General features: G+C 43.8%; 1 protein-coding gene across 1 annotated transcript in view; it reads right to left on the bottom strand.

Moving 5' to 3' along the window:
• Positions 1-11,553, bottom strand: part of SLCO3A1 (solute carrier organic anion transporter family member 3A1) — a 131,760-nt gene extending 120,207 nt beyond the window's left edge. The window contains exon 1 of the mRNA XM_027719878.2: positions 11,200-11,553. Within this exon, the coding sequence (XP_027575679.1) occupies positions 11,200-11,370 (171 nt within the window). The 5' untranslated portion in view covers positions 11,371-11,553. The remainder of the gene's footprint in view (positions 1-11,199) is intronic.
• Positions 11,554-20,720: the final 9,167 nt, after the last annotated feature.

Below are 20,720 nucleotides of genomic sequence, written 5' to 3'. Positions count from 1 at the left end.
ATCCCAGAGAGAACTGTGCATCCGGATTACCCTGCTAATCCATTGCTCACTGGATACCTGCCCACAAAATACCAAAGATGCAGTCTATTAACAAGGGACCTTGAGCACTGTTCAGAGATATACTTCAAAAGTTTGCAATTTGAAAACACACAGAACTCATTCTAGAGGCTGCATCCAGTATTTCCCATGAGTCATTATATACAACTACAGTAATTCATTAGGGATCTATTTAAATAAGAAAAAAAAAATCTGGCAAAAAGCTTGTCCAGCATTGAATTAAGCTGAATGATTCAAATCAATAAATGCCATCTCAGCTACAAGAGGCTACACCATAAGCCTCAAATGCTTCCACAAGAAACAGCAATAAGTTTGGAACTTCTGTCTTCTTGGTAAGAAAGAGTGAGAACTGAGATTAAGTGCAACACAGCAACCTTGATGCATCATAATCCATGGAAAACACTGAACTTCTGTACAGGGCCAGCACCTGAGAAAGCTGGTGCAGTTGTGCCAAATGACACAGCAATACCACAAAGCTGTGCCTCTAGCACATGGTTTGCTAGTGTGGCTTAGCTTCAATAGCCATCAAATAACTCCCAAGCTGATTTTGGAATCCATTCATTCAGAGTGATTTGTCAATGCAGAAGTGGCCTCCATTGAGCAAATTAACTCATGGAAGTGAACAGATTATCTACCTCCATGGAATACTTGAATACTTTCAGCCTTTGCTCTTGAGTTCTCTGAAGTTGGCAGGTTTCAATCCCAAAGACTACGAGAAAGCTTTTCAGTAACCCAAAGCAGCTCCCCTGATTTACAATTTTTAATAGTATTAGATATCCCAGATTGTAGACAGACAACAGAAAACAAAACCCAACTTAGACTTCCATCATAGCACTGTGACCTAAGGGCTCAAGCAGCCACGTGGTTTTGGCATCATCTTTTGATAACAAAAATACAAATTTAAGGTCAAAGAACCACTCTTTGGATCAAAGCTGGAGAACAAAAGACACAGCAGATTCCTGCAGGAACACAACTGAGCTCAGTGGGAATTCACTGCACTGAGCACCTTGGATGAGACCATCTACAGGAACACCCAAACTGTCATCACCACCCTTCGCAAACAAGCACCCCTAGACAAGGCATCCCTTCAGCTGAAGCTCCTGTTCCTCAGCCAGCAGCTGCACTGACTTCAGACATAAGGACCTGCATTATAACTAGACATAGGCAGCAGGAAACAAAGTGTGCATCTCATGCAGAGCCTGAAAGGCCCATTGTAATTAAGAGCTCTCGGCTCTGTACGTTGGACAAGACAAACACAAAAAACACAGTTTTCTTTTGCTGGTAAGCCCTAAAAATGCTGCCCACTATTTCCCATAAAGGGCACATACGTCCAACGCTTTCTCTGTCCATCACAAACCACAGCACTTGGCACAGGCTATGGGGAAGGTTAATTACCACAAAAATCAAATTTTAAAGACAATGCATGCGGGACAGAAAATACCACCATGTTTGAGTCACACAGACACATGTTTCTCCTTGGGCTGAACCTTGCTGTGCAATGGGACACCACAAAAACCAGTGACTGATCATGAAGTGCAGACAGGACCCAAGCACAGGGAAAACTATTTAACCAATGCCAGCTGACGTTTCTGCAAAGAGCATGTCAGTGCTCAAACATGATTAATGATTTACTTTAGCTCATGGTGAGGGTGGATGCTCTCCCAGCAGAGCACAGTGAGGATCCAATAGAGACATACTCTTAGGGAGCCTAAGAAAAAGGGGTGGGATGTGGAGAAGGTGCTGTTTTAATTTTTGGCTTTGTTTTAAACATCCAAATCTATTCTAACTGGCAATAAAAATTCATTTTCCTCGGTCAAGTCTGTTTTACCTCTGACAGTAATTGCTAGTCTTTATCTAAACCCACAAGCCTTTTCACCTCATTTTCTGCCCCCACCCTGTTGAGGAAGGAGTGAGAAAGCAGCTGGGTGGGCGTCTGGATGCAGACCAAGGTTAACCCACCATACCTCCCCAAGCAAGGTGGATACTCTTTAGAAGAAGAGTTAAAGCTTGAAGAATAACTTGGAGAAAATAGGTATACTAAACCACGACAATTACAGCTCTTCCTGCAGCTCAGAGAGACAAGGAGAAGCAAGCTGTAGGACTGAAAAACTTGAAGTCTAACCACAAGTTATTCCTCTTTAAAAATCAAAACCTAGTTACATACTGGTATTTTCTGTTGTTTCCCAATTACAGGGAAAAAAACCGATCAACCCCTAATTTGGCACCTCAATACATCATGCAACAGAGACCATGTCAGGATGAGAAGTAAGCATGTTTCCAGCAGATGAAAGTTATGAGCATGACACAACAAGCAGCAGGACACCACTGGGGACATTTCTCCTTCATGTTTTTCAAAATCATTTTCTTTCAGTCAGTATTTTAGCTTCTCTTTCAGAAAGCTCCAAATGCTTCCCCTCTTCTCGCTTGACATTTCTCAGTGTAGGCATGCACATGTGTACACACAGGCCTGATATTTTTCAGAGGTGCAGGGGACTTGCCCAGCTACTGTCCCAAGAAAGGCACATGCCAGTCCTCCTGCAGCCTCCCAGAGATTCCCTCCAAGCCAAAGTGTGAGGTTTGGTCCACGCTCCAGCAACATAATGCTCCCAAGCAACTCTGCTCTATGTTTGCACGAAGCTGAGAAGTGGAAAGAGGTAGCAATTATTTCACATCCTCCTTTTCAGAAATAAAAACAAGAACTCCAAACAACCTTCTCTGCAGCTCTTCCTGTTGAAGTTTTACCGGAGAAAACAAATACCATTCATTGTTTAACACGACAGGTTGCAAACCTATGAAGTTACGGTGTTTTCTCACTCCCTGTTATTCCTTTGGAGAATTAAAGGGATGAAATAAATCTGAAACTACAGAAAATTCAGAACTCTGTCCTGCTGTGGCAAACACATCCATCACTTCTATCCTCTGGCCATCCTGTTTTGAAGGTACATGCTCCCTGCCAGCTGAGAGCATGCAGAGCTCCATCTAATACAGGTTCTAAGAAGACTCCAGGAAAAGTACTTATTTTTCCTCTTACATAAATTCACAGAATAATTCCTCTGTTTTAGGAATGCAGGGAACACCACTACTTGTCACCTCAACTGTAAAGCAATTCCATGTTGTTTCATGCAATTCTTCAGGTATTAAAATGTTACATATCACCCTAAAATACACATATACAACATACACTTCAAGGCTGTTTCTTCTACATTGACCCAAACCCAATGCTGATTTCAATTCAGCCAAAAACCTTTTAGTGAGGGACAAAAAAATAAATAAATACCACAAATATACCACTACACATCTTTAAAAGTGACAAGTGAAACATTTCTGAAAGGTTTATGTATTCTTCCACACCCACACCTCTTCTCAACAGCCAAGCTTTCTTTCAGTTTCTTTATGCCAGAGTTTGTAGTTGCCTTTTTATAAAAACAACTAAAGAAAATGTTAGATTCAGATGCAAACATCAAAGCAGCAAAAAACACTTGAAAGCAAATCTGCCATAATTGCTTAAGAAACTGGGTGAGTCATGAAGACCTCAATACAACTGAATTATCCAGGTTCTGACAAAAACTTCACTGTCATATTGCAAAACTTCACATCGCCATAAAACTGAATTTTAAGTCTTTCCACTTTCAGTAAACTAAGGCATTATGAATTCTACAGGTAAACAGCATGGCAAGTGTTTTAAAAGGACACTTCAATATTAAAATTAAGACAATTCCAGCAATCCTTGCACAGGAAACAGATGTAGCATGGAATAACAACTTCTTTGCTTCCACACTGGCCCTCACAACCACTTATCTAAAAGTCACTGGGCTTGCAAACATGCAAAAATCATCCTGCAGACACCAAAAAGACGTTAAAAAAATACAGGGAAATGAGCTGGTTGCTTGGTGAGGAGAAAGGCTACTATGAAGCAAGAGGCAACAGAGAGGAAACACAAAAACCAAAGCAAATTGCTTTTCTTATTTAAAATAACAATGACAATAAATATTCAAGCAAACCTGAAATAAATATTTTGCTTTTATGCTGCAAACAGTCATCTAAAATTACTGTGTCCGGGCACTGCTGCAACACAAGCCCAGTAAAAGATCTTCAGTGCAATGGGCACTGTGCAACAGCAGGAGGGGGCTGCCTGCCTGCCTGCCTCACTTCAGCAAGGAATATTCACGTAGCAAAATGCAGAAGCTCATCACATCCTGAATATAGCTGGGGGAAAAAAAGAAAGAGAGCTTAGAAAAATCTGGGTTTAGTTCTGATGTGTTTCCTAGATTTGCTAAGTGAGGAGGGGCGGATCCAGACCTGTGCTGTAGATCTTCACCTCTATATAATTACAACTGCATCCCCACTTAAAATCTGGGAAAAAGGAACGGTTCCTTTTCGCTACGCTTTGATCCATCCACTCAAACTGAAACATCTTGATGCAGGGACCATCCCTGTAAGGACTATACACTGCTTCCCATAACAGGGCAGAGCCCTCTCAGCACTGATGGGAAGAAGTGCCAGATACCCCAGGAACTCCCTGAACAGCCTGTGATCGCTATTGGTCATATTGATGGTGTATGGAATGTGGCAGTGTGAAATCTTTTCTCAGTGGAGCAGGCACTGCTACTTGCTTTGCAGTGTGTATCTACAAAGAGACAAGAGTCTAGTGGTTGTTCCAAGGTGACCTGGAGAAGGGACTCTTGGGGTTCTAGTCCTGTTTTTTTGCTGCAGAGCTATAATGAAACCTTGTAAATCAAAATCAGTGGCCCACTTTTCTATGCATTAGGAAAAATTAAGTCTTCCAAACTTCACTGGAGCACTTAAACGAGTTAGAACACAACGTACTATCACGTTTATTTAAACTTCCTTGGATGATGCTTAAAATATATCACTTGTAGCTTCATCTGGTGTTGATCAAAAGACAAAGCTATACTAATTCAGCCAAGCTGCAACCTCCCCCACTAAATAGTATGCCATTGTTTGATCTTAATACTGTGAAGGAATAGCTGGAGACCAAGGAGTCTACAAGTAGGGATTATTATACACAGAGGACAAATTCATTTTGATGAATTGCAGAATAACTCTTTTGAAGCAATAAATTTACACTGCTGTAGCAGGACAGAAGCTGGCTTTTGGTCCTTTGCAATATCCTGAAAGGAAAAGAAAGTCTGTGAAACCTGAGAGACATCCCTTTCTGGGAAACAGGGAATATCTGCTCTCCCTTGCAGAGAAGGGGAGGGATCACAGTTCCACTAAGTCCTCTGTGGGACAGGGGCTACAAGACCACTTAAAGAGTCACATTGCATGAAGCTCCTAAGCAAGAACAAGACAGCCCTTCAGTCCAGTGCATTCTCTGCTCTAATTCAAGATCCCTTTAAACCTCAGTTGCAGGAATACTGCAGGCCATTAAAACCCAGAGAACTGGCTTTCACAGAGGCACCCTGCAAGTGCTAAAGGGATTTTGAAAGTGAAGGCTGGCCAAAAGAAATGAGACATTGGTTTTACGACAGATCATAACATTTCTAACAGGCCGCTCTTTCTTTCAAGGCTTACAAACATCACTTGGCCCTTACAGAAAAGGAAGAAGTGCCAAATGTTCTGCTAAAAATAATAAAAAATTCAAACACTAAAATCAGTGAGTCCACGCTTAGACATCAAGTGCATTTTGCCCTTAAATGCCTTTAACCAAGAAGACGTCAGATTGTAAGCTGCAAATTGCACACAGTACAGAGTGTAAGAGATAAACATGTTATCTCTACACCATTTCATCTATTAGTAGTAGATAAAAAAACCTTTAAACCAAAGTATAAATAAATTCCAGTTACTCACAAGTTTTCTTGACACTCAGAGATACGACCTATACCTGGACTGGAATTTGTTTCTACTAACGTATAAAAAAGTTTTTGTGTTAATATGTCCATGCCACACTCCCAACCCAGGCCCCACAGGAGTCTGAAGGCATCAGAACCCATAGCTGGCTCTAGTTTCTTCTCCACTCTGCAGTCAGAGACCCAAAAAACATCAAAAGGCTTCTTAGAAAAGAAATATGAATGTAGTCAAAAGAGCAAGTTTAGAATAACTTTCTGTGCAACTCAGCTGCAGAATAGACAATATTCTCTAATGGGAAAGGCATACTAGAAACAACTTTCCAGAAATAACGTTGCCAGCATAGATATATTGAGGGAAAATGAACGGTAAGCAATAACCAGCCAATGCTTGGCAATCTTCATCCCCACTAAAACATTTATTTTCACTCCATGGGGGTTTTTTTGCCCCTTAAATACCTCAGTGACAAATAAATTATGAACATTACAGCTAATTTATTACTCAGCACTGCTGAGAATGGTGAGAAGAAAAAAGACAGCAGTATTTTAAAGCTGATTCTCATTCTAGGAAAACAAACACTTTATTAAAAACAATAATAAATTAAATGGAAAAAACTGCTCTTGCAGTTAAGTCTGCCCATGCCTAAGACATTCAGTCAACCAAGCAAAACCAACATACTGTCAACCAAGCAAAAGCTTTATCATTAGCTTCAGCAACAGAATCAAGCTCTTAATCTCTGCCTCAGTTTCCCCACCTGCGACACTTCTCTCACCCACTCAACTCAGTCTGTGAAAACTCAGGGGAAAATTCTATTGTGCAGCACCAAGCACAACAGAAAGCTCTGAAGCACTGCAGTATTTCCAAAAACTGTCTTTAAGGATGTCCTCCACACAGACCTCACCACTGACTTCAAAGAGTGTTTGACCAGGTCTGTACAACAGGAGCACAGTATTTGCATTTGTCAAATTTAACATGAGAGGGGAAGGGCTTGAGCACCAATACAGTTTAAAAATCCAAGAGGCAAATTCTGCTCTTAACCCCTCAGTTCCCTGGTGTTCCTCACACAGGACCCCTATTTCTGTTTGTTCCACCAGGAACCCTTTGATGATTAACTTCTGTATTTATCTTTCATACTTTTTTTTCCTGAAGATGGAATGTCAAGATTTTCATTAATATCCCAAACCCCAGCGGCAATAAAATTGCACAGAAGGAGCTTGTCTCTCACACACACTCTCACCTGGATTCACACAGCACTATTTTACTGCAGACATGTTAAGAAGGCTTTTGCAAGCTGCAGTGAAACACTGCTGCACAGGCAAAGCTCTCCCTGGGAAATTAAGTGTAGCACAAAAGTTTTCATTCAGCAAAACAAGAAACAATTTGGCATTCATTCCCACGCAAACACCAATGCACCCTCCTTGGGACGGACCAATTATTTTCCTTTCCATCCCATGCTCAGGCCAGTCATCCTCTATCACTTGATAAAACACATGAATAGCTGCATTCAAAGCTGCAGCAAACAGAGACAGCTCAGTAAAGCTCTGTAAAAACAGCTCCGCAGAGCACACCACAGAACTGGTTCCCAACACACTTCCCATATGCATGCCCTTTATCTAAAGGAGCCCATGACTTTGGCAGATGTTGGATGCTTGCAAGTAGGTCAGTTTGAACCGGAGCGAGTCGAGGCTAAAGGCTAGGGAGGGAAATTAAATTGTGCTCCTGCTCCACAAACTGTGGCTGTCAAACGAGAGCTCTTCACCTTCTGCTCAAGCAATGATTTCACCACTGGCCAGGCAAAAGATTTGACTGGCAGGGTGATGAAATGCCTCAGTGATAAACCGTCAGAAGCACTTGGAACGTTATTACCAGTGAAAATATTCCAAAATATAGTGCACGTAGGAATTCATGGCGGGGGGAGGGGGAAGGACAGGGAGGGAAGTGTTGCCAAGGTATGTGAATCAGCCTTATCAAAATCCTCATCGCTGCATGGCCAGCATGACTGATCACACTGCTGCATTCACCCGAAAGGCACAAGGCTCAGGCTGGAGAGCGGAGGTTCCAGCCTTTCCCTCCTGGTGCCATCTGCACCAACAACGCTCAGCCCTTTAATCCACTGCCCAACGCTGCGGGAGAGCAACCGCGGGGGGAAATCAGCTGGGCTTTAAAAAGTTGCTGCGAAAACCCTGAGTAACTTCTGCAGCAGGAATGCCTGCAGACTACAAGCAGCAGTTTCCCCACTGCCACTGCAGTTGCTGGGAAATTCAAGTTTCCAAAAGCGCGAAGAAGTAATTAGATGAAGCCAAATAAATGCATACACAAAACCTTACAAGAATATGCAAATAATAGGGTGTATTCAGCAGCCCCAGAAATTAAGGCAGCGGCACAGGCTTGTATTTGCATAAACTATGCAGGATATGGCACCAAGTAATTTTGGAACATGTGCATTTTGCAAACAGCAAGAATAATAATAGACAAATATTTTGGAACGTGACATTGATCAAATACTCCCTAAAACTTCACATGAAGAACCTCAGAGGCACTGTACCACTTCACCACAGACATCCACTGTTGGCGTCCTGGGGTATTTTCACTGCTGAGTTCTGTGGGAAAAGAATTGGACTTTATATAGATTTTTATCAGCATTTATTATTTATAAAGCCCTGTTGGCAAGCACAATGTTTTATGAACGAATAAAAGTGAATGATCTTTGCTTCAAAACCACATAATGAATGAATGTATACTTTGTACATACATTCAAGTGGGCGCTGCTGGTTTATTGTACAGTGAACACAGAAAAAGGAAGGGTTTTTACATCTCTAAAAAGAAATAGCAACATCCACTTCTAAATGTACTGACATGAAAGCCAAGCCCAATCCAAACTGAGCTCTTCAATCACTCCTGAGAAGCCAAGCCTCTGCCTTGTTTTCTTAACAAGCTGAGTTTTTGCCCTCATGGTCTCCCTGTGCAGAACAAGGCAGACAATAACTGAGGAAACCAACTTGTCGCCGTATAAGGCAAAAAAAGGTTTCTCTTCCTGAGTTACAAATAACTAGGGAAAGTCACAACTGTGGCCAAGGAAAGCAGAAGTATGAATACAGTACTCCTTCACTGCTGACAGGCTAAAATTAGTAGTTTATTCAATTGCCCAGAACTACACACTGTGCCTGTCCTACACAGCATCTCCCTATTTGTCTGCCTGTCTGTTTGCTCTCCGCTTTGTCTCGCCCACTAATTTGTCCCTTGGGGAGCAGCCTGGGAGACCACAGCCAATCCCCACTCATCCCAGGAGCCTGAGTAAATGAATATCCACCTGCAGTTACACCTGAGCAACTCTGCAGTGCCTCCACTGATTTCACCCCATGACAGCACCTGAGAACAGCACTTGGCCTCATGGGACACTCCGTCTGCAAAAACGATTATGTCCTCCACACTTTCCACCGAGCATCTTTCCTGCTCCTGCTCTCACTCTCCTGCAGCACCTGTAAGCACAGCACTGGCCAGGCTCGCTTAAAGCGCACATGTACCCTCCAAAGATAATTCCACATTTGCATGTGTTCATTATATGAAGAGCTGCATGGTATTTGCAATGATGGCAGATAAATTATACAGGGAACAGAGGAACACTTGCCCAGTGCAGCTGGGCCACTGCTTATGCATGCTGGGGATTGTTTTTAGTTTGCTTTTCTTCTTCCCTCCCCTCCACTGACCAGTTGTCTGTTACTGCCTGTGGATCTGGCTGGCCACAGGGCATTGCTGTCATGCCGCTCAGGATACAGACATGGAGAAGGGCTGAGAGTAGAGACAGCAGCACCTCAGCTGAGTTTCATCCCTCGGAGGAGGGAGGGTACAGGAATCGTGATGGCAGTGGTCATTTCCAGCCTGTGGGGCTGGGGTGCGTGAAACACTCCAAAGGAGTGAGAGGGAGCGAGTGCTCTACTCTGGTACAAAGCACGCACCAAGAGTTGGGGAAAATAGGAAAAGAAATGCTAAACCGATGAGGAGAGAGCAATGCAAAGGAGTTTGAGGAAAATGCCACACTAGGGACTATTGCTGCTGATCAGACACTGTAGTGAAATGTGCCAACATACAGTCCTCTGGCAGATCCATACATTTCCAGCACACTGGTGCCCACTGGGTGACATCACCCGTGGGCTCTTCCCTGGCTATTACTTTGAGGACGGATTACCCCACACTCATCCACACTGACAGCTCATTTTGCAAGCAGCCCATTGGAAACAATGTACTTACTTACTAAGGTATTACTCACGTAAAAGAGGCATGTTCCTGTCAGGCTCCTACAAATTAAGTTATACCCACCTATACTCATGTAGGGTATAGAACTGCTAAATTTATCTCATCAGATCAGATGTAGTTTCCTTTGGAATTACAAATATGTTCCAAACTAAACTTATGTTTTTTTATATGGAGATGAATTCTAATTTCCGTTTCATATTAATGGGGAATATTAACCATGGTTAGTTTAGTCACATACCTTGAAAAATTATAGATCACGTTCAGTACAAATTTGCATAAGTAGTTTGAGTATGTGAGAGGAGCAATGCTAAATACTGAATGCAAGTACCGAATGCAGAGATCTTACACTTACTGTAGAATATATTATGTGTATGGCCTCAAAAAGCCTCAGAGATTATGCATATATTTCTTTTCCATGGAAACTATAATTCTCAAATCCAGCAATCTATTTTGAGAAATTTAAATCAACTATACACTTACATCTGCTGGAAGCAGAACATTTCCACAGGCTGTATGCTCCAAGGCACAAGCACGGCCGTATGGACATCTTCCCAACTCTTCTACTATACTTCTGCCTCTGACACCACATCTCACTATGCAGATTTAGCACTGAAGTCTTATTTTGGCTGTTCTGTACCCAACACCGGGACTGGCGGGGCTGCTGCGCTCAGCACCGCTGCATCACTTGAGAGGATGAGCAAAACCGGGTAAGGCGGGAGGCACGAAGTAAATGCCCCGCTAGAATTTCTTGGTATTTATTCACTGTGAAGCAGGAAGGCTGGCACCGGACCGGAGTGCCCGGCCGGCCGGGGAGCCCGCAGCAGTGCCAGCCCGCCCGCCGCGCTCCGGGCGCTCGGGAGTCCCGGGGACCGGCCGCAGAAGTTGGGAGGCAGCGGGTGGGTGACCCCTGGGCACTGCTGAGTCATTTCAGCCGCCAAACGCCGAGCTGCCGTGACCCCTCCGGGCTGGGGGGCTGCCCCGCCGAGCCGCCCCGGCCAAACTTCCCCCGCGCTCCGCCGCGCACCCCCGCCCGCGGCTCAGCCCCGCCGGGGCGGGGGGCTGCGGGCCGGCCGCACTCACCAGGTAGGCTCCCACCGTGCCCTGGGCCAGCATCAGGGCGCACTCGGACACCAGGAAGAGCTGGATGCTGGAGAAGCAGGAGACCTTCCTCCGCCGCCTGCGCTGCCGCGGCGCGCCGGCCCCCGGGAGCTCGGTGCCGCCGCCGCCCGCCGAGCCCCGCTTCCCCGGCATCCTCCCGGGTGCCGCCGCTCCGCCGCCGCGGGATGGCGGGCCCCGCGGCTGCTCCGCGCCTTCCTCCTCCTCCTCCTCCTCCTCGGGGTGCCAATCACAGCGGTAGCCCGCGGCGGCTGCCTCTCCGCCCGCGGGCTGCTGCTGCCATGGCCAGCTCGCCGCCGCCTCCGCCGCCGCCTCCTCCTCGCTTCTCTCCTCCCCTCGCCCGGCCGCGCTCGCTCTCTCCGCCGGCCCCGCGCAGGCCGGATCCGCGCCCCCGCCGGCGAGGGGCGGGGAACGCGCGGGGATGGGGATGTGGATGGGGCTGGCGGAGGCTCCGCGGAGGCTCCGCGGAGGCGGGCGGGGCGGCCCCGTCCCGGGATCCGCCGGTTCTTGTCACCGCGGGGGAAGCGGCCGCAGCGACCTCCCCCCCAGCCCCGAGTGCCCTCCGGACCCGCAGCCGCGAGCGGAGGGAGCGGGGATGCTCCCGCGCGGCGATGGGAACGGAGGTTCTTCACGCAGGTTGTGCCCCCGCGTTGGTCTCTCCGGTATCTCCTTCCAGGTGTCACCCACCCCCCTGCCCCAGGCGCCCTAATTTCATACAGTTGTAGTTGTCCTTTTGCAAAGGGGAAGGGAGGCCCTGCAAAAATTAAGCGGTCATTTAAAAGGACCGGCAGAAGGTGTCGTGCGTCGCGGTGCCGCTGCCACGTGGGCCACCCTGCCTGTCCTTCGTATCCTAGCCCTTCCAGTGGTGCCCTTTGTGGTCACCCCTACCTCGAGTTCTAATTTCAAGAGATATCTTCTGTTAAAAACCACTAATCTTCGCTTCTACTATTACAGATCACATTCCTTGCTGGCACAATAGCAAAACCTGATCTATTTCACTCCTTGAGTGCACTTTTCCAGTTCGTTTCTGGATCCACACTGGAGGCTGCTACCTGACTTCCTTAAGTTATTAACCTTCCAGTTTTGTGTAAGTTTAAATCCATAATGATCCATTTAGTACTGAGATGCTCGTGGCCTTTGAGAGGAACAGTTTTCTGTGGAAACGCAGGTTACATTTCTCAGAAATAAGTCATGATTTGGATCCTAAATTTCTTTTCAAAGGTGGCTGAGGCAGCGGTTGTTCGAAACTCCTGAACACCTCAGAAGATACCTGTGAAAATGGAACTTAAGAACATTCTAATTTTTCAAGGCACAAGCCAGTCATCACCAGGAAGTCAAGAGAACTGATATTTTAAATGAGCCCTTTTTTTCTCCTTCCTGCACTCTTCTTGAGTTTCTTCTCCCAAAATACTCTCATCGCTTGGGGGCTTTTTATTTTGGCCTACTTTTATGGGAGTAACTTTAGTAAACACGATGCTGAAAATTACTCTTGAGCAGAGTCTCCACCCAGGTTGATGAATCTTTACCCAGATCAGCTGGTGCACATTGCCCCGCAGAACTGCAAACCATTGATAGAAAGAACAGGGAAAGGCCTGGCACGGTCAGTTCCTGCCCTTTGCTCCTCAGCTGCCAACACCTTTCTCCCATGCTGAACTTTGGCTTGCCACAGCTTTTCCAGCAGGTCTGGGCCACATCAAGAGGTGTCAATAGTCCCATCTACCCCAGGGACACAGTCTCTAACACTGATGGCCTGAGGCATCCTTATCAAACAATTAGTGGGGAGAACAGTCTGATGCTTGTAGCTGAGTGGCCTTCATTTTAATGAGATACAGATCAGTCCTTTAGACATTGCAAGCTTCACAAGATGCACGTTAGAAGCCACCTGAGGCCTCAAATGCCAAGGTTTTTGCATGAGGCTGTGAAAAACTGGCTCTTCCATCCATACTGGTTTCTGCGAGTTCATAGGGTGTTTGTTTTCCATCCAGGGAAAACTGGCTCTTCAACCAAAGAAGCCCAAAAAAGGCTCATTTTTTGGAAATCTTTTTAGACATTAGAACCGCTCATCTCCTTCCTAAGATGTTTATTTAGGGACCTCTGCTATAAAAGTCCTGAAGTTAGGAAGGTAGCGAGGTCTCTAGATGGGTAGATTTGCAGATTAATTCAATTAACATGGCTAGACAGATGCCTTGCTCCAGGTGGATGCTGTAGTGTGTTATAAACTGGATGGACAAGCTCACAGACTTTTAAGTAGGTGAAAATAGAGTGGTATCTCTTAAATACTTCAGCATACAGAGTTATAGTAGGGGAAGTCTTAAAATTCCCTAAAAAAGATAACAACCTACATTTTTGGGGCATGCTGGTCTTTCCAGTCAACTTTTACCTGCTCTAGGTTAGATGCTGGAGGCAGCAAAGCTGTGAAAACTCATGTAACTCATCAAGTGCATCAACTCTGGAGGCAGAAGGAAACCTCTGCACATGCTACTGCAGTTACCAATATTCAAGTCTATGCTTTAAAGCTTTGAATATATAGATATAGATATAATATATGCAAATAGCATTTTGTGTCTTGATCACGTCTTAGACATCCTGTTGGAAGAGTTTGTCCAGGCTGATAAACTGCTTGTCTTTCACAAGGAAAACAGCTGCTAGAAAAATTTGACTCTAATACTAATTATCTGAAACATCTGGTTGCTTAGTTTATTGCAGCAGAATACAATTATCAGTTCAATTTCTGTCCAGAAGAGACAGAATGCCTGAATTTTTTGCTCTTCTTTATATTATATACTCAATTCCTTTAGAAAAATTCCTCCTGGATTGCTCTGCTACAAGAAAGAATGAGGGTCTTGCATCTCCACTCAAGTCCATTGGTAGCCCTGAGTTTGCTTTTTAACATACCACATTCCTGAGAGATCTCGGTAGAGTGCTTCAGGGATGGACAAGTGACCTTTTTGGATTTAATAGTTAATTATTGCTATACCCAGACAGCTTTTCTGGTCTAAATTGACGCAGCTTTAACTACTAATGTGTGCAATACTAAGGTCCTTGGATTATCATTAGCCTAGAATGAAAAATGACTTTATAGCTAGAATAGTCCCTTTTCCTCAGGGCTCAGTAGTTTTTCCAGCGCAATTCTCAGCTGTATCCTCGACCAAAGCAAGCATTAACAACTTTGCCCCCCACAGTATTTTGCATTAAATATCTTGCAGATACCTTGTCAGGTTTTCATAAACACTCGAACATTCATAGCTGGGAGGCAGCAGTGCTGCCCTAGATAAGGTTGGACACCACAATCTGAAATGAGTCGGCTCCCCTAAGACCACCTCATTACATCTTGTCTCTGGCCATCTCCTTGCTGAGTACCTGTGGGCTTGTGTCAACATTCACCTCTGGGTAACCCCTTAGCAGCTGGAGTTGTCTTGATCTGTCACTACACAATTTCTACGTTAGTTCCCTTCTTTCCTCCTGTTTATGGTTACTATTACTGAAAATTAGCTGTGTAATCATGTGTTTTGATACTAGACAGGCATAACTTTTTAGATGCATGTCTAGAATCGGTGCCTGTGGTGTATAGGGCTTATGACACAGAAGAACTGAGGGAGAACTGTGAAGGGTGAGGACCTTAGTGAAGTACTTGACTGGTATCTTACACCTCAAGGGGCAAAAGTGCACGCTGAAAATCTAAGCTTAACCATCAGCAATGTTGGTAACAGGAGGAGGAATAGGAGAAGATGATTTTCCTTCAGCAGAGCTGGTGGAAACCACTTCTGTGAAATGTGCCAAAGCAAGCAGCTGAGCTGTATCATTAGGCATCTCTACAATTGCCATTGGAATCATATTCCCAAACCTTCCAGACATGTTTTACAGTCCAGAGAGCTAATGTGTGCCTCACCCAGTACAGCCTCACTGGAGCAGTGGTGGGCACCCAGTGTACTTATTCCTGCTGAGGATGCAGCAGAGAAAACCAAGGACAGTTGCTAAGAGATAATGGTCTCACAGGAGACATATCAGTCCTGTGGTGTTAAACAAACAAACAAACAAACAACAAAAGCAGTGCTGCAACCATTACTCAACTTCTGTCACCCAAACTGATCTGGGTATTTTCTGCAGGGCGACTGTACTCATCCCTCTCCTTTACACTGCTGTATGTCAGGACCAGCTATTACAGTTTGATACTCACCCAAGTGTCTGCATCCTTGTCCTTCCCCATGGCTATGGTTTTATGGCAGGTGTTTGTGCAGTGCAGCTTTGGGGTTGCCCTCCTGCTCTGTGGCCCTGGGTGCCAGCCTAGCTGTAAATCACTGTTAATCTGACATAATTGCAATAGTGACTGAGGAACATCATCCTGAGAGCTGCCTTTGGGGCATGCTTGCCTCAGTCTGCCGGGTTGGCATTTGTTCTGCCCCTTGATCTGGCAGAGGAGATGCTTTCACCTGGCTGTGAGGATGTCAGAGCACTGCATTAGGTACTGGAAAATAGTGTTCCTGGGAGGTTTACATTCTGCTCCATTCAAAACCCTGCCAGTGAAGCTACAAATGAGGCACAGCTGTCTCAGATACCGCTCTCAGACTACACCCATTTGGGTTTCTTTCCAGGGCAGTATATCCATGATGAGGCCAGTTTTCATTTGCTTTAAGCCATTTGGATGAAAAGAAAGCTCATGTGCTGCCAAAGTAGATTTGCATGTAACGTAAATCATGTCTCCTTGGCACCAGATCTGCACCCCTGACTGGTTCTACTTGGTGCATTTGTCTCAGGGAAGGCTTACACATCAAGAAAATAAGGAATAACTTCAGATATGTTCAAGGTACAAGGAAGAAAATGTAAATAAATAAGAAATCCCAGGACTTTAGCCAAGAGGCTTTTCCTTGGGATGGCTTTGAAATTCTGTTTTCCGATTCTCTGGTGCAAAACCCTGCAGATGGGCTGGTACAGGAGGGAGGTGACAGGAAAGGATTTTCATCATCTACCGGTGTAGAATGGGGGTATAAGTGTGCCCATCAGCCAAGGGTGTACAGCAGTAAGGAGAGCTGAGACTGGGACAGCTTGTGGATGTATCAGCAGCTGTCATTTCCAAGATACCACAACGCTAACAGTTTTAAAGCAGTTTCTTTCTATAAACACTTCTGACTTTACTGCCTTTCTATTTTGAGTCCTGCTGGAGACTTGGTCTCATTAAAAAGGCATTTCCTTCAGACAAGCTGATTAGATAGTTGTTCCTTCCTCCAGATGATGAAAGGATGGAGAACACCTCACTGAAGCTAAAAACTGCAGAAAATTAAGACATTAGCTTAACAAGAGGTGAAAGTTCACGTACAAATATCCATCTATGAAAACAGTTAAAAAGAGAGGAGATCCTTCAAGAATTGGGTGTCTTTTCTGCAATCCACGTTGCATAAACCTGGCTCCTAACCTCCAATTATGGTTTTCCCAAATAAATGAGATTCAGATCTGAAGGCAACTGAGTAATCTCTAGTGCCATTGACTCCATGAGACCTGAGGGCATGCGACACTTTTACAGCAGAACTAAGCACCCAGCAGGATCATGCTCTAAATGGAAATCAGAATGAGTTTTGAATTAAAGCAATGTGATTTAGCAAACACAGTATAATTGTGGAGTACCTGCAAATATTGACATCAGCCTAACGCCTCATTTAGTAGGAAAGTTAATTTGCAGAATCAGAAAATGAAAAGTAAATTACTGGACAATAGACTGCTGCTTTCCTCACTGTTAATCAGCATCTCATAAAGCAGTGATTGTCCAAACTGTAAGTCAATATGCAGTAAAAATATTTAATTTCTTTATTGTAAGGATGAGCCCTTGAAGCTCTAATTCTAGAAGATAATTTTATTTAGTCAGTCAAAAAAGGGAATGTCATCTGTTTGTATTTTACAAATTGATGTGCATTTATGAAACAGCTAAGATACTTACTCATGGTAGTAACACCTTATTACAAATGTTCTGCTTTCCTGTCTCTGTCACACTCTGAAAAATATTCTTGGCCAGACCCATCCATGGCTGATGATGCAGCAGAAGGCAATGTTCCCTGGAGTCAGTAAGAATTTGTCTTCCAGGTGGTGGGGTAGCACAAGGAGTGATGGTGACATCTTTTGTGTAGGAGGTCACACCAAGCTCTCACGCAGTCGCAGTTGCCGACGACACGCGGACACTTCTGCCCAACTCCGAGCACTGATCTTAGTTGGGTCAGCCCAAAATTCAGTGCTTGGATTAAATTTCAATCCCTTACTTTGGGTTTTTTTGTGATAGCTGGACACGATTTGGTTCCTTCCATGTGCTTCCACTTTGTAAGTAACTTCCTTTAATAGCAAAATGCAGCAGAGCTTTTATATGAAAGTTTGTGAAGTGCTTTGGACCAAGGGAGCTATAAGTACTTTGTAAGTAAGTGAAGTTCCAGACAGGCACTGAACAGTTGTGCCCTGATGCTTCTTGCTGGATAATAACCTGACCGACCCAATACTTGTAAATCAAACTGTCTCCTTAATAAAGAAGTTGTTTACAGAGATGCTCAATGGCATCTTGAAAACCAGCCATGGGTGCACTGGCTGACTTCCCCTGGAGCCTTTTATTTACTGTCCATGACTACATTCTCTGTGGACCTTGCAGTTTGGCATGAATGCTTCTGATCTAACATTCGTGCTTGCTTTATTCAACGCAGTCATATTTTTTCTCTAGACATTATGTGCAGCATGTATCTGTCTCATGGTACTAATTCCTGAGTTTATTGAAATTGCTGTTGTATCTCTTTGCAGGATAGATTTTATTGATGTCTTTGAGTGGTTAAAACCTGGCTTAGGGCTTTGCTGGATTAGCTGGTTCTTCCCAATGCAAGAGACTTTCCGGTGTGATTTTGTGGTGAATTTGCAGTACTAGGGTCTCTCCAAGGCACATTATAGTCACAGTTGAAAGGCCTGCCATGTCCCATTGTGGAGGGTGTTAATGTCTGTCAGGCTAAAGTAAAGGTGTTCATGGGATAATTGGAAGCTGAATACTGATCAGATGACAATTAAAATAGTGGCCTATGCTGTCCATGAAAGAATCAAGACAATTAGCAAACACAAAGTAGGACAATACAGACAAAAAAGAGAGGAACTGCACTGACAGCGTTGTGATGTTGTGGAATAGCTTTGCAAAACAAACCCAGCTGCCGTAAATCAGCCTTTTTTGTCGCCTCTTTTTTTGGCCAGAACTGAATTCTCTAACCCCTTCAACTGATGCATGACCCCAGTTCAGTTTAATAGGTTCATCTTAGGAGCAGCTGACAGTATTGTTGGGTGTTACCTTATATACTTATGTAATTTCAGTTGAGCGAGGTTGATGTAAAAGAACACCCTTTTGTCACCTTAGCTATACCAATGTCTTTGGGTACTATAAGGTCAGTCACAATCTTTTTGACTGGACACATATCCCTGAGTTGAGTAGTAATCTTTTGGGTTCATTTTAATAAGCAACAATGTGCCTTTCAAAACTGGCAGCAATATGAGTACATAGAGCATTTTTGCCAAAATTAAATGGTTTTTTTTCTGTCCTGTACTCTACTGGAAGACCCTACTGTAGTTGAGTTTCAGCCTTCTTGACAGAATTTAGTCCTCAAAGGTTTGCACACAGACTAATGGAAGCAAGTAGAAACTTAAGAATGGAGTTGAATTTTTTTAAAAAACTTATTTTACTGGTATTTTAGTGGTTTATTGTGTGTTATTGGTTTAAGCTTTTAGAATTAACAGAATCCCTGAATTACTGCATGTCTATGAAAGCATGTGAAACTGAAATGTATATAACAGCTTCTTGTAATAAGTAATGTCTGAGTACACAAACTCACATTTAAGGCAATGGTCGTCTGGTATAAAGATTTAAGTGCGAGGGGAGCCTTTACTGAAGGCACTGCAGTAGACTGGCTGAAGATCTTGCTGAGGATTCCTGTGGGTCTGCAGGCAAACTTTATCCAAAGAACACCAGAGTCTTGCTGCATCTTTTTCATCCTTAAGGTCATAGAGGCCAAACTTTGCCTTAGGAAGGATCCTTACAGTGTTTGTTGGTATGAAGGAGTCTAATATCTCTGAAGTAATGATAAAAATGCAGGACGGAGGAATGCAGGGGAGAGAGGAGCTGTTGACCTCGCTGGAACTTAGCAAAGTCAGTGAAAGATAAAGGGAATTCACTTGTTCTTGGACTGACCTCCAATATGAAAACAGGGCAATGCAATGGAAGGTCAAAGAATAAAACCAAGTCTTTTGACAGCGCCTCAGTAAGGCAGCAAAAAGTTGCTCTAATTGACCTTGAAATAAGCAAGGCCATCAGGGAAAAAATATGCAATTCATTTACTTACTGTGAAGCAAACAGAGCCCATATTTTGGTTGACAGTAACAGAACAACTCTCCTGTAAAAAAAGTCAGGGTGTGAGAGAGGAAGGTGTCATTAAAGCAGATTTGTGAGCTTGTTATCTTGATGCTTCTCAAACACAGCCTCGCCTGACGCTAATTCTAGAGCGTTCAATAAGCACAGAGAAAATGGAACAACAAGGAGAGTAAAAGCCTGACAGGTTCTTAACAAAGTTACATTCCTGCTCCACTTTTCATTGCTATTTTAAAAAGAAAATAATTGGGTTACAGGAAATATCCTGAAAGCTCTCAGATGAATGTTTGCTGTTTGGGTAGAGTGACCTGCAGGTGAGCCCTCAGCATTTATTTTTCATTAAGGAAGAACCACAATTTCTGGTTTTTATCTCAGTGGGATCTGGTGCCATAAATGCACCGAAACTAATATTGCCACCACAAGGATGGGAACTATGTCTCGTTGCCAAATAAAAAACACTTGAAACTATCATCCAGTATCAACCTTTGCACCTTTACCGTAGCTCACTTTCTGACTTTCAAAGTCTCTTTTCTGAGAACATCCTAACTATCAATTACTAAGGATATGTTTGGCTGCATAATTAGGATGAAGGACAGTTGTTCAGAAGGCAACTATGATTTTTATATATCTACAGTAATATAAAAATTTCCTGTAAATCAATCATAAATGTCTCCTCAGTGATTTATGAGCAGTATGTGAAAGCTGAGAGATGGCTTGAATGCAAATTTTGTAATAAATTATTTCCTTGAATTTTTGTCCCAAATGCAATCATTTACTGTTATTAATAGTCTGTAGTATTCACATCACATTGAAGCAAAATGGAGCACAACACCTTAAGATAACCAATGTACTTAACTAAACTTCCTTGCATAACTTCCTCCACATGGGCATATATCATTAATCTTTTGACAAGGAGAAGGATCTTGACTCTTTCCTCTGTTTGCACCAAAGAAAAAATGCCATTCTGGAACAGAGCACTGAGGTAGTACATCTGCTAAGGAATTGAGAATCAAGGTCTTCACAAAAGAATTTAGCTTTAATAATATTCAACTTTTTGACTTACATAAGTTGCAACAGCGCCAAACTTATCTGTTGTGGACTGGAGTTCTTGAGGTGC

Source organism: Pipra filicauda, unplaced genomic scaffold (assembly GCF_003945595.2).
Source record: "Pipra filicauda isolate LSUMZ 115617 unplaced genomic scaffold, ASM394559v2 scaffold44_size3831614_pilon, whole genome shotgun sequence".
In the NCBI taxonomy this organism is placed as follows: Eukaryota; Metazoa; Chordata; class Aves; order Passeriformes; family Pipridae; genus Pipra; species Pipra filicauda.
Note: the sequence above shows the minus strand (reverse complement) of the source record. Positions and strands in the feature narration are given on the sequence as shown.